We start from the raw sequence: 12,983 nt of genomic DNA, 5'->3' as shown, positions 1-12,983 counted from the left end.
CTGATATTTATTTATTTATTTATTTATTTATTTATTTATTTATTTTTGAGATGGAGTCTCGCTCTGTCACCTAGGCTGGAGTGCAGTAGCACGATCTTGGCTCACTGCAAGCTCCGCCTCCTGGGTTCTCGCCATTCTCCTGCCTCAGCCTCCCGAGTAGCTAGGACTACAGGCCCTCACCACCACGCCCAGCTAATTTTTTGTATTTTTAGTAGAGACGGGATTTCACCGTGTTAGCCAGGATGGTCTCAATCTTCTGACTTCAGGATCCACCCGCCTCGGCCTCCCAAAGTGCTGGGATTACAGGTGTGAGCCACTGCACCTGGCCGAGTAACTGATTTTCTAAAGAGTGCAGTATTATGTTTACCTTCTTCCCATAATTGCAGTTAAGTTTTGCATATACTTATAATATCTTAAGTTTTGGACATGATTAGCTATCTTTACTAAGTATTTTTGTACATACTTTAGTTATATCTTTGCATTTTCCAAGGACATGGTATAACGGTGAGCATAAATTAGCTTCTGGTTTGGAGAACCAGCCAAAAGCATTGCTCACATTTCATTTGGTCGCCTCATGGAAGTTTGTTTTTCATTTTCAGAACTTTCTTTCATCTGTGGAAGGTTTTCATCAACTCCAAAAATTAGGATAACAGTTGCCAGGAAGTATCCATGTTGCAAGAAAACGAGGCAGAAAAAAATGGGCAAACACTCAGGGATGATCCAGTGTTTTGAATAGAGGATAATTTAAGTTGTACTTATATTTTAGAAAGTGTGAATCTTGGGATGGTGCTATATATAGAAGGAAGTTGTGTCATATTCTAGACATGTGGAGAGTAGGGGTGATCATTCTCTCTGTGGATCGTATCTGATTAGTAACTATTTAGAAGCCATTTACTTTGTTTTTTATGAGAAAAGGAATATATAATATATAAATATACAACAATATAATATTACTTTTGTTAATATTTGTTAAATAGTAAGTTCTGTAACCCTTTAAAATTATTTTAAAATTTCCATTTAATAAAAAACATCCACAATTCCTCCTTGGAAAAAACAACTTTTGTCTAACTATTAGCTGTTATGTCAGAATCCAACTAAATAAATTTTTCACTTTTTTCTTTAGATTTTGAGAAGTATGCTTTACAGAGGTTCTGAAGTTATGCGAGAAGTTGCTTGGGTTATATTTGATGAAATTCATTATATGAGAGATTCAGGTATATTCAGTGTTGAAATATATGTCATGTGTTTCCCTTTAGAATGACATTAGGAATTTTGAGCAAGTTATCGTTAAATTTTGCTTCTAGTTTTTGTGTGACTCGGGTTCAATAAACTGTTGCTTCTTTATATTTATTTACGTATTTATTTTTGAAACAGAGTTTCACTGTTACCCTGGTTGAAGTGCAGTATTAGCATCATGGTTCACTGCAGACTTGATCTCCCATCTCAGTTCCCCAAGTAGCTAAAACAACAGGCGTGTACCACCATGCCTGGCTAATTTTTATTTATTTTATTAGTAGGGATGGTGTCTCACAATGTTGAGCAGGCACGTCTTGAACTCCTGGACTCAAGTGATCCTTCCACCTTGGCCTCCCAAAGTGCTGGGATTACAGGCATGAACCACACCTGGCCTTGCTTCTTTAAATTGTGGACAACATGATATTATTTTTCCATTAAGATTTCATTCAAGTACAGCTCCTTAATAGTAACTTTTGCTGGGTGAGGAATGCAAATTCAAATAAAGCAAAATAAATTAAAAGCTGGCATGCTTCTAATAGAGAGCTCACCAATAGAACTAATGTTGTAGAATTTCTAAAACTTCTAGCTTGCAAAGTTAACTTTCCTGATTTTTATTTAGTTCAGTAACTATAAAATACGTGTTTATGGTTTTTAAAAAAGTGAGGATTATGAAATAAAAATGAAAAATAAAAACTTACAAATGCCCCTTACTTAGGCTGTTACACTCTCGTAATGAAAAAGTAAGTATGCTTGGAATTTTTAGGGTGCTGGCAGGGTTAACATTAACAAACACATTGAAAAGTTAAGTGTTTAATATGTACACACTTAAGATTTGGTTTTTATTTAAACTAGCTCACTAAATCAACCTGTATTTATGGAGAAAGTAATAGAATTTAAGAAATCATTTACCCTTTGAATATTTCACCCTTTCCAAATTTATAAAATTAAGCTCTTAAGAGAGTTGTTTTGGTTTTAGAATCAGAACTCCTTTGTTGATTTGTTTATTTTAGGAGGGAAGCTGTCAAACCTTTTCCATTTTAATAAAAATGACTTACAGTTTTATCGTTCATCAAGTCTTTCTTTCATCTCCAGATGATCACAAGGATAATTTGGGTGAACGATGCCATCTGGAATAGTAATAGTATCTTCTAAATTTGTTGCTACAACTTTCTACAAGTCAGTAACCATTACTTTTCAATGCTGTGCCATAGAAATACTGTTCCTCTGCCTTGTCATTGAGGCTCTTGTTAGGTTGTTTGGAAAGATTAACCCTGGAATTGCTCTTTGTAGGCTATTTCAGAGTACATTGTATTTATAGTGGTTTAGTCTACTGATTTTCTACTGGATAGATTAATGGTGAGAAATTGTTTTCAGTAAGGTTCTATGGCTTAAAATATTCTTGGGTAAAGTCTGCATTTCTAACTATAAAACTTCAGAGAATGTAATTTTAGATGCTATCACAGAGTGACACTGTAGTCCAACTATAGTCCAAAGTTTATATTTATTTTTTTCAGAACGTGGTGTAGTATGGGAAGAAACTATTATTTTGCTTCCTGATAACGTCCACTATGTCTTTCTTTCGGCTACTATTCCAAATGCCCGACAGTTTGCTGAATGGATTTGCCATTTACATAAACAGGTATTTTTCCTTCCTTTTTTGACGTCTTCAATTTTCAAAATATTACAGATTAGCCTTGTTCTACTCTCCCTATGCTTTTTTCCTGATGTTGTCCAGAATAATAAAATTTTAATGGTAAACTGCTTCTCAAATCAAGCAGCTTATCAAAATCAACTGACTAGCTTTTTAGAAATGTTGATTTCTGAGCCCCATCGCAAACCCACTATATCTAAATCTCAGGGAATAGTGCCTTGGGAGCTCCGATTTTCAAAATTTCCCAAGTTGATCTGATGATCTGCCAGGTTTAGAAACTACTTCATTTACTTAGATAGGTATCCATGAGTACACAGAATTTCCTCTAATGCTTTGGTGCCAGGAAAAGCTGGGCATCTCTTGAGCATTTGATTTGATTTTTGTCCTGTAAACACAGACTTTTTACTGACTTTCTGTTTTGCCTTTCTAGTCTGACTTTAGCATCTGTATAGGCTTGTAACAGGCATTTGTTTACGTATACTGAATTTATTCTTGCTTTTATTTTTCTGCCCTTAATTTTCCTTTATACTGATACTCTCATGAACTTACCTGTTTATAAGCTCCCTGATCGTGTTTTTATGACATTCTCCCATATTGCTTCTGTAGGGTAGAAAAACCCAGTGGATCTTGGGGAGAAGCTAGATCAACCTGCTGCTTTATACTAAGGTTCTGAAAAGCCTGGGTGGGGCAGAAAAGTTCCGTTTTAGCTCACGGATCCTTTGTATCACCGTACTCCTCCTCTGTAGAAAAATAAGCATCTTTCCATAATTACAGCATCCCAGGGCTAGGTAATGGGTAATTGATGCTCAGGTCATGTATTTAGCCCTGGTTAGGGAATTGGTAAGTTGGGAAGATGGTAGTATAATTTCATAGACCTAATTTTTCTACATTTTTCTCTTGCCTGGGTTTTAGTGAGTTTTTTGAAGTATTTTCTCTTTGAAATGTTGAATTCATTACTTGATTTTCTTAAGAGCTTTTAGATTGGACTAAGGTATGGTTTTATTTTGAAGAAATAAAATTCTGTATGTTTAATTATTTCTTTATTTTTACAGCCTTGTCATGTAATTTACACAGATTATCGGCCCACTCCATTGCAACACTACATTTTTCCAGCAGGGGGAGATGGCCTGCATCTTGTGGTTGATGAAAATGTAAGAGTAATTGTGCTTTTTAAATCTATAATGTCATGCTTTATTGTTAATATCTTGGTTTTTTTTTTTAATTTGGAATTAGAGAAGAATGGCAGAGATACATTCGTGTGTCTTAGTTTTAATCAATCTTGATTTTTGTGTGTGTGTTTATTTCAAACATTATATTTGAGACTTATTTTTCTTATGCATGAATCAGATTTCCCTCCTTCCCAGTATTTAAAAATGCCTAGAGAATAGGAGTTCTGGACATGTTTCAGATATCTTATGTTTTGCTTTTCTACATTTTTTATTACTTCTTTTTCACCTTTTAATACCTCTTACCACAGATCATGTTTGGACTATTTTAGTGGCTTTCATTATTATACTAAATTATTTTATTTGAGGAAGCCTTATGTATGAAAAATGTTTGAATTATGATTAAATATTAGTGAAGTTACACAGAAAAAATTTGTGATGCCAGGGTGACTTCAGAGAAGATAATTTTAATACTGCAATGCAAGTGCTTCGAGATGCAGGTGATTTGGCCAAAGGAGACCAGAAAGGGCGGAAAGGAGGAACAAAAGGTAATTTGGAACTTTGCTTTGAGAGAATTTTACATGTAAATTGTATATTCAAATTACTCTGACATTTTTTGTCTTAGTTTTTTTTCTGAAGCTATGTAAAGATCTAGATGAGATATGATAAAATTGAATAAATATTTATCTTTTTTGTATGACATTAAGTATAATTTACATGTTATAGAATTTACTCATCTAAAGTATACAATTCAATAGTCTTTAGTATATTTACAGAGTTGTACAGCCATCACCACTGTCTAGTTCCAAAATATTTTCATGTACCAAAAAGAAACCCAGTACACATTAACAGTTATTCTCCCTTTTCCCCCAGCCTTTCCCTTCTCATCCCCCAGACTTAGCTAATCATTAGCCTGTTTTTGATCTCTGTGGCTTTCCCTTGTCTGTACATTTCATATGTTTGGAGCAACTGGCTTCTTTCTCTTAACATAATGTTTTCAAAGTTCGTTTATTTTATTTTATTTTATTTTATTTTATTTTATTTTATTTTAATTTATTTAGTTTTTTGAGACAGTCTCTCACTCTGTCACCCAGGCTGGAGTACACTGGTGCTATCTTGGCTCACTGCAACCTCCGCCTCCTGGGTTCAAGTGATTCTCTTGCCTCAGCCTGCCAAGTAGCTGGGGATTATAGGCACCTGCCACCATACCCGGATAATTTTTGTATTTTTAGTAGAGACGGGGTTTCACCGTGTTGGCTAAGCAGGTCTTGAACTCCTGACCTGAAGCGATTTGCCCACGTTGGCCTCCCAAGTGATGGGATTACAGGTGTGAGCCACTGTGCCCAGCTGGTTTGTTCATTTTATGCTATATGTACTCATTCCTTTTCATGGTTAAATAACATTCCATTGTATGAATATACCACATTTTGTTTCTCCATTCATCATTGGATGGACTTTTGGGTTGTTTCTAGTTTTTGACTGTTAGGAATGCTGCTAACGTTGATGCAATGTACTATTTAATACAAGTTTTGTGTGACTAGGTGTTTTCTTCTGGATATATGCCTAGGAGTGGAATTGCTGCGCCATATGGAAAGTCTATATTTAACCTTTTGAGAAACTGCCAAAGTATTTTCCAAAGTGGCTATACCATTTTACATTTTCATCAGGAATGTATGAGGGTTCCATTTTCTCTATATCCTTTGTATCACCGTACACCTCCTCCATAGAAACAGAGGCATCTTTCTGTAATTACAGCATCCCTGGGCTAGGTAATGGGTAATTGAAACTCAGATTATGTGTTTTGCCCTGATTTCCCATTTGGGAAGATAGTAGTATAATCTGATGGACCTAATTTTTTCACATATAATTTTTCCGCGATACTTAGTATTGCATGTCTGATTATAGTCATCCTATTAGATGTGAAGTGGTATCTTAATGTAGTTTCAGTTTACATTTCCCTGGTGGCTAATGATGTTGAACATTGTTGTTGTTGTTGTTGTTGAATTATGATAGTTCTTTACATATTCTGGATACTAGACCCTTATCAGATAGACGATTTGCAAATATTTCCCCCCATTCTGTTTGAGGTTGTCTTTTTACTTTATTGATGGTGTCCATGAAATCACAGAAGTTTTTCACTTTGATGAAGTCCAGTTCATGCATTTTTTTTCTTACATTGTTTATGCTTTTGTTGTCATATCTAAGAATGCTTTGTCTAAGCCAAGATCAGGAAGATTTATTACTATGTTTTTCTTTTAAAAGTTTTATAGTTTTAGCTTTTAAATTTAGATCTGTGATCTATTTTGAGTTAATTTTGGTGTATTATTTACTCTTTTTGCAGGACCATCAAATGTTTTCAAAATTGTGAAGATGATTATGGAAAGAAATTTCCAACCTGTGATTATTTTCAGTTTTAGTAAGAAAGATTGTGAAGCCTATGCACTTCAAATGACCAAATTAGATTTCAACACAGGTACTACATCATTTCAGTATCATTTTAATGTTGTGTGAAAACGAGTGTAAAATATATTTCTAGTAATATTTTTATCTATTATGTATTACTAGGATATGCCATTCACCTTACACTTACAGCAGTACTCAGCACATTTGTAAAAGCTTTAAAGAGCCTTGACTTATACTTTCTTTCCTTTCTTCTCCTTTTATTGAAAGATATGTGTACATTGTTCTATTTAAAATTCGGAGAACCCTATAAAAAATATTAGAATCATGCCTTCTTATACTTGGTTATCATAAACTCCTCAGTTATTATGGTTCTCTATTTGACCACTTAAGGGTAGGTCTTGTAGCTTGGTTAGACCACCTTCTATATAGAAAATACTATGCTTCATTCTCACTGAAGTGTAAACCAGTAAGACCTGCCCTTTGCTTAACTATTTTGTAATTCTCAGTCAAAGTGATATAACTTTTAGCAAATCAGCAAATTGTTTCTATACATTAATTGCAAAAGTAATTCACTTAAAGTCACACAGTTAAGATAGTAGCACAACCTGACTATCTTAGTCAATTTTGTGTTGCTGTGACAGAATAGCTGAGACTAGTCCGTTTTTACGCTGCTGATAAAGGCGTACTCAAGACTGGGCAATTTTCAAAGAAAATAGGTTTAGTGGACTCACAGTTCCACGTGGCTGGGGATGCCTCACAATCATGGTGGAAGGCAAGGAGGAGCAAGTCATCTTACGTGGATGGCAGCAGGCAAAGTGAGGGAGCTTGTACAGGAAAACTCCCATTTTTTAAAACCATCAGATCTCATGAGACTTAGTCACTATCATGAGAACAGCATAGGAAAGACACACCCCCATGATTCATTCATCTCCTACTGGGTCCCTCCCACAACACATGGGAACCATGGGAACTACAAGATGAGTTTTGGGCGGGGACACAGAGCCAAACCATATCACTAGGTAATTTATGAAAGGCAGAAATTTATTTCTTATAGTTCAAGAGGCTGGAAATCCAATTTGAGGGACCCAGCACATCTAGTGAGGGCCTTTTTTGTTGTGGAATCCCATGGCTGAAGACAGTAGGGCAGGAGAGCATGCAAGAGAGAACAAAAGGTGGGAGAAGAGGGCTGAACTCATCTTTTTATCAGGAACCCATACCAGTGATAACTAAGCCACTCCTCTGATAAAGGCATTAATCCATTCATGAGGGCCCTGTCTCTTAAAGGCCCTACCTCTCAACACTGTTGTATTGTGGATTAAGGGGTCAGCACATTAACTTTAGGGGGACACATTCAAACCATACCACTGGCCAAGAATTGCAGTGTACTGAATACCAACCTGATTATCTTTCAACTCTGCCTTTTACACATGTAATCCAGTACAATGAAAAGTAAATAATATCTTAAGGCGTCCAAATTTTAATTTCAGTTGTATTGTTTTCTTTATCAAGACAGGTTTTTTTTTTAATCTGTGCATTTTAAAGCTAATTCCTACTTTTCCATGAGTAAAAGTAACAAATGACAGATAGCCATCATAGCCTCCTAAAGCCAATAATAGTTTGTGTTTTTTTTAAGACTGAATTGTTCTGCCCATAAATGTTTTACCTACAAGTGCCAAATAAACTTAAAGTTGGCAGGGTTGCATACTAATTAATTTAACAAATATTTATTTGGTTTAACAAATATTTATTCAGTACATATTGTTTGGTAGACTCTGCACAAGAAGGCAGTGCAATGGTTAAGAAAGAGCATGGGCTTTGGAATTGTTTTTCTCACATTTAATAGTAGTGCTAATTATTAAAAAGGAAGCTTCACTTTACATAGTAGTAAAATGTAGATAATAATAGTTCCTGTGTCCTGTAATTGTTAGACTTACATGTTATATATAAAGCACTAGATGTGGTTATTGTTATTATTTTTGTAAGACAGTGTTTTTTTCATGAATTAAGTCTACTAGATATGTTTTGAAAGGCAGAGAATTATATTGATTATGGGATAATTTTTATCTACTTTCTCCTTAACCATTTTAAATGCCACCTCTTTACTTTTGCTCTTTAAAGACTCTTTTTTTTTTTTTCTTCCTGAGACAGGGTCTCACTCTGTTGCCAGGACTGGAGTGTAGTGGTGCGATCATGGCTCACTGCAGCCTCAGCCTCCTGGGCTCAGGTGGTCCTCCTGCCTCAGCCTCCCTAGTAGCTGGGACTACAGGTGCATGCCACAATGCCTGGCTAATTTTTTTGTGTTTTTTGCAGAGACGGGGCTTTGCCATGTTGCCCAGGCTGTTCTCAAACTCCTGGCCTCAAGCCAGCCGTCTGCCTCAGCCTCCCTAAGTGCTGGGATTACAAGCTTGAGACACCACGCCTGGCCTTTAGATCCTTATTCTTTGTTATGTGTGAAGTGTGGTATCACTGACTCATTTTGATATTTCTGTACCCTTGAATTTTCTGTACCCTTGAATTTTCTCCTAGATGAAGAAAAGAAGATGGTTGAAGAAGTATTCAGTAATGCAATTGATTGCTTATCCGATGAAGATAAAAAACTCCCTCAGGTGAGTTTTCAGTATCAGTAGATAAAAGTGTAGATATTAATAGATTTCTTATATTCACTTTATGTTGCTTGGTTTTATTACTCTATTACACTTTTCACACACTGCACCATATATGTTGTGATATGTACTTAAATGATACTTTGACTTTTACTTTAAACTTCAAAAAGTCAATAGGAAGAAAGATTTGCTGCCTGAAGGAACTTTGAGAGCTACCATGGTGTGAAAATTACTAGTGTTCTCAGTATTACAGAATTTTTAATGCTAGTTTTAAGTCATTAACTTTTTTAATCCATAAGGCTACCACATAAAATAAGAGAGAACCCTTACTGAAAATCATGTGTTTAATGAGGAATTTAACACACCTACTTTGCCTTAATCCAGTGTATTTTTGCTTCGACTGTTGAAATTGCCTGGGAATTCCAAAATATGCTGATGCTTTTGTGCCACTTCCAGAGATTCTGATTTAATTGATCTGATGTGCGACCTGGACATCAGAATCTTTTAAAGGTTCCCCTGATGATTGTACTATGCATCCAGAGCTGAGAAATAGTGTGTTAGACTGGTATGAAAGTTCTGTTGGGTGAAAAGAAACTTTGGGAAGTCATCATACTTTCCTTTACAGATGAATGCCTTAATTTGTAAGGGATTTTTCGTAAGACTGTGGTAACATGTTTCTTGCTGTTTGAAAAGGGTATTTGATGTATAAACTTTTTTGTAGCTTTTCTTCCTGGGTGAATTAGTAGTATCTGAGGGCTGAGCCATGTTTTTATACATCTTTGTTATCGCGCACTTCTAGTATTAAGTATTTAATGGCATTTGATAGATTGTTAAAATAATTCTTCAATAATTGATTTATTTTTAGATTAAGTACATATTCATGTTAAATATGTGTTACAGTGATTTATTTTTGGGGGGTTTGAGTTGCCAGTATCTTTTAAGTTTATTTTCTACAGGCAAAAACTGCCCCCATAGCGTGTAATGTTTTTTGAGGAGATGAAGTGATGCTGGAAAGTTTAAGTCAGCAAAGCATTTGTAAAGTATATTTACTATATGCCTTTCATATGAACTAGGCCAGAATTATATTGAATTTAATAATCTGTGAGAATATAGATTTGTGTTTTGCTTTTATTCTGGAAAGATTTTACTAAGTTTCTTTAAAGAGAAAGCATTATTTACTCATTTTTCTTAATTGAGTTAGTTTAACATTTTAAAAACCATTTTCTCACATGTAAAATCAGTGTTATTCCAAAATCACAGGTAGAACATGTACTTCCTCTTTTGAAGAGGGGAATTGGTATTCACCATGGTGGTTTACTTCCTATTTTGAAAGAAACTATAGAAATTCTCTTTTCTGAAGGATTGATAAAGGTATGGTTTTATTTTTATTTTTTATGCCCCCATATTGTGTTGTATGAAGAGTCTGAAAATTAGAGAACATTGTTTATAGGCAGTTTTGTGTGTGTGTGTTTCACAAGGCTTAATGAAATGACTTAAATAGTGAACTTGATGTTTATATATGCTGTTATACTTAAATAAATCTTGGAGTGTAGGTTAAAAAAAACCATTTGTTTCCTTTCTTAAAGAATGTAGTGGTGGCCGGGTATAGTGGCTCACGCCTGTAATCCCAGCACTTTGGGAGGCCAAGGTGGGCGGATTACCTGAGGTCGAGAGTTTGAGACCAGCCTGACAACGTGGAGAAACCCCGTCTCTGCTAAAAATACAAAATTAGCCAGGCGTGGTGGTGGGCACCTGTAGTCCCAGCTACTAGGGAAGCTGAGGCAGGAGAATCATTTGAACCCGGGAGGCGGAGGTTACAGTGAGTGGAGACACACCATTGTACTCCAGCCTGGACAGCAAGAGCAAAACTGTCTCAAAAACAAGAACAAAAACAAAGAATGTAGTGGTAACACTATTGGATACCACAGAATGTTGCAGAAGGTGTATTTAATTACTAAACCTGGGGTTGTAAACTTCTTTCTATATACAGAATAAAAGGATTAGTTTAGAGAAGACAAGGAAATTGCTGGTTAAACTTAGGAAAGAGAGTTTTTTGAATATTCTAATTTAAACCAGAGAGCATCTGATTTCATTTTTTTTTTAATGATACTGATATTTATTCCGAGAAATGGGATATTAAAAATGGGAAACAACATCATAATGTAATCATAAGTCTATATATGAGTCATACTTTTTTTTTTTTTTTTAATTTTGAAGCAGAATCTTGCTCTGTCACCCAGGTTGGAGTGCAGTGGCACCTCTGCCTTCTGGGTTCAAGTGATCCTTCTGCCTTAGCCTCCCAAGTAGCTGGGCCTACAGTAGCATACCACCACGCCCAACCTAATTTTTTTTTTTTTTTTTTTTTTTCTTTTCTGTAGAGACGGGGTTTCACCATGTTGGCCAGGGTGGTCTTGAACTCCTGACCTTAAGTGATCCTCCCACCCAGCCTCCCAAAGTGCTGGGATTATAGGCTACTATGCCCAGCCTCATACATTATTTTATGTTTAAAAATTGTTAGCATTTAAAAAATCATATGTGAGATTTATTGTGAGAACCTCAGCACTAAGTAGAATATTTAAGATAAATTTACTTATCTTGAAGAAAATATTTGAAGTCATTTAGATCAAGAATTGGCCAATATTTATACCTAGATCCTGGTATATCCCTTCTAGATTATATATTTTGCTGAGCCCCACTTTTAAAGGATCTTTTAAAACATAAGCAGTACTTGCTGGTTGTAAAATTCAAATAGAGCAGTTGTATGAAAAGTAAAAAAATGAAAGATCATCCCATCACTTACCAGAAATACCTACTAGTATACATACAGATAATGAATTAGTCATTTTGTAAACAACAAAAAAAAGTCAGTAATACTGCCCTTGTTATATAATTTCATCATATGTCAGATTCTTCTTCATTCTTTTTAATGAATGAGTAATATGCTATTGAGATGATGAACTAAAATTTTTTTACTTCTTTCCTGGAGAATGTAGTACTTCAATGACTTTACTTATATGTATATCTTTTTGTACCTAAACCACTATTTTTGTTGGTCTTAGAAGTGTATTACAGAGTCACTGATTCTAGTCTTCCTTGAGAGATCTTCTAATACTGAAGTGGTCCTCAAAATCACTGCGTCATCAGTTGCAAAGGCCAGGAAATGTGTTCGTGTTTAGAAAACTATTCTATGACCTAAAGCTTTGTTCGTAAGACCAGTGTGCATTCTCTCTAGTTGGCACTGTTAGAATTTAAGAAAGTCTGTTTTCTCTGAATTACCAAATTTCTGGGCTATGAGAGACATTAAATGTTAATTAATAATTTTATATATAAAATACGAAATAGGTTTGAGAATAGCATATTGTTTTTTATTTTTGTAGGGTCTCATTAACTAATTTTAAAAATTAATACATTTATTTAACACTTAAAAATTATAAAACTAGGTTTTCAGCTTAAAATACATGTTTAATTATAGAATTACTTATTTACTTAGGCCTTATTTGCCACGGAGACTTTTGCTATGGGAATTAACATGCCAGCTAGAACTGTTTTATTTACAAATGCCCGCAAATTTGATGGGAAGGATTTCCGGTGGGTAAGTAAAGCAATTCATACATCAAAACAATTTTTATCTTTGTTGTACTACAGATAACTGGTTTACATAGTCTTTGAGATTTTAAGTCCAACTTACTTAAGAACTTGAATCTGAGCTAATACAATTTCATCAAGATTAAACCTTGGCTCTTGGCCATTTGTGGTGGCTTATGCCTATGATCACAGCACTTTGGGAGGCCAAGGTGGGAGGATGATTTAAGGCCAGGAGTTTGAGACCAGCCTGGGCAACATAGCGAGACCTCATCTCTACAAAAAATGCAAAAATCATCTGGGAGTGGTGATGTGCACCTGTAGTCGCAGCTACTTGAAAGG

At 35.1% G+C, this 12,983-nt stretch overlaps 1 protein-coding gene and 1 long non-coding RNA gene across 2 annotated transcripts in view; one reads left to right on the top strand and one right to left on the bottom strand.

Annotated features, from left to right (window-relative positions):
* Nucleotides 1-12,983, top strand: part of MTREX (Mtr4 exosome RNA helicase) — a 126,627-nt gene that overhangs the window by 40,532 nt on the left and 73,112 nt on the right. The window contains exons 7-14 of the mRNA XM_011771936.3: nucleotides 1,124-1,214; nucleotides 2,751-2,875; nucleotides 3,940-4,038; nucleotides 4,499-4,601; nucleotides 6,395-6,526; nucleotides 8,983-9,062; nucleotides 10,320-10,430; nucleotides 12,550-12,651. Of these exons, the coding sequence (XP_011770238.1) occupies nucleotides 1,124-1,214; nucleotides 2,751-2,875; nucleotides 3,940-4,038; nucleotides 4,499-4,601; nucleotides 6,395-6,526; nucleotides 8,983-9,062; nucleotides 10,320-10,430; nucleotides 12,550-12,651 (843 nt within the window). The remainder of the gene's footprint in view (nucleotides 1-1,123; nucleotides 1,215-2,750; nucleotides 2,876-3,939; nucleotides 4,039-4,498; nucleotides 4,602-6,394; nucleotides 6,527-8,982; nucleotides 9,063-10,319; nucleotides 10,431-12,549; nucleotides 12,652-12,983) is intronic.
* The window catches only part of LOC139363880 (uncharacterized), a 55,115-nt gene that overhangs the window by 40,007 nt on the left and 2,125 nt on the right, over nucleotides 1-12,983 (bottom strand). Inside the window, exon 2 of the long non-coding RNA XR_011625024.1 lies at nucleotides 2,292-2,363. This is a non-coding gene — a long non-coding RNA (uncharacterized lncRNA). The remainder of the gene's footprint in view (nucleotides 1-2,291; nucleotides 2,364-12,983) is intronic.

This window comes from Macaca nemestrina, chromosome 6, assembly GCF_043159975.1.
Source record: "Macaca nemestrina isolate mMacNem1 chromosome 6, mMacNem.hap1, whole genome shotgun sequence".
NCBI lineage: Eukaryota > Metazoa > Chordata > Mammalia > Primates > Cercopithecidae > Macaca > Macaca nemestrina.
This window is presented reverse-complemented; position numbering and strand designations above follow the sequence as displayed.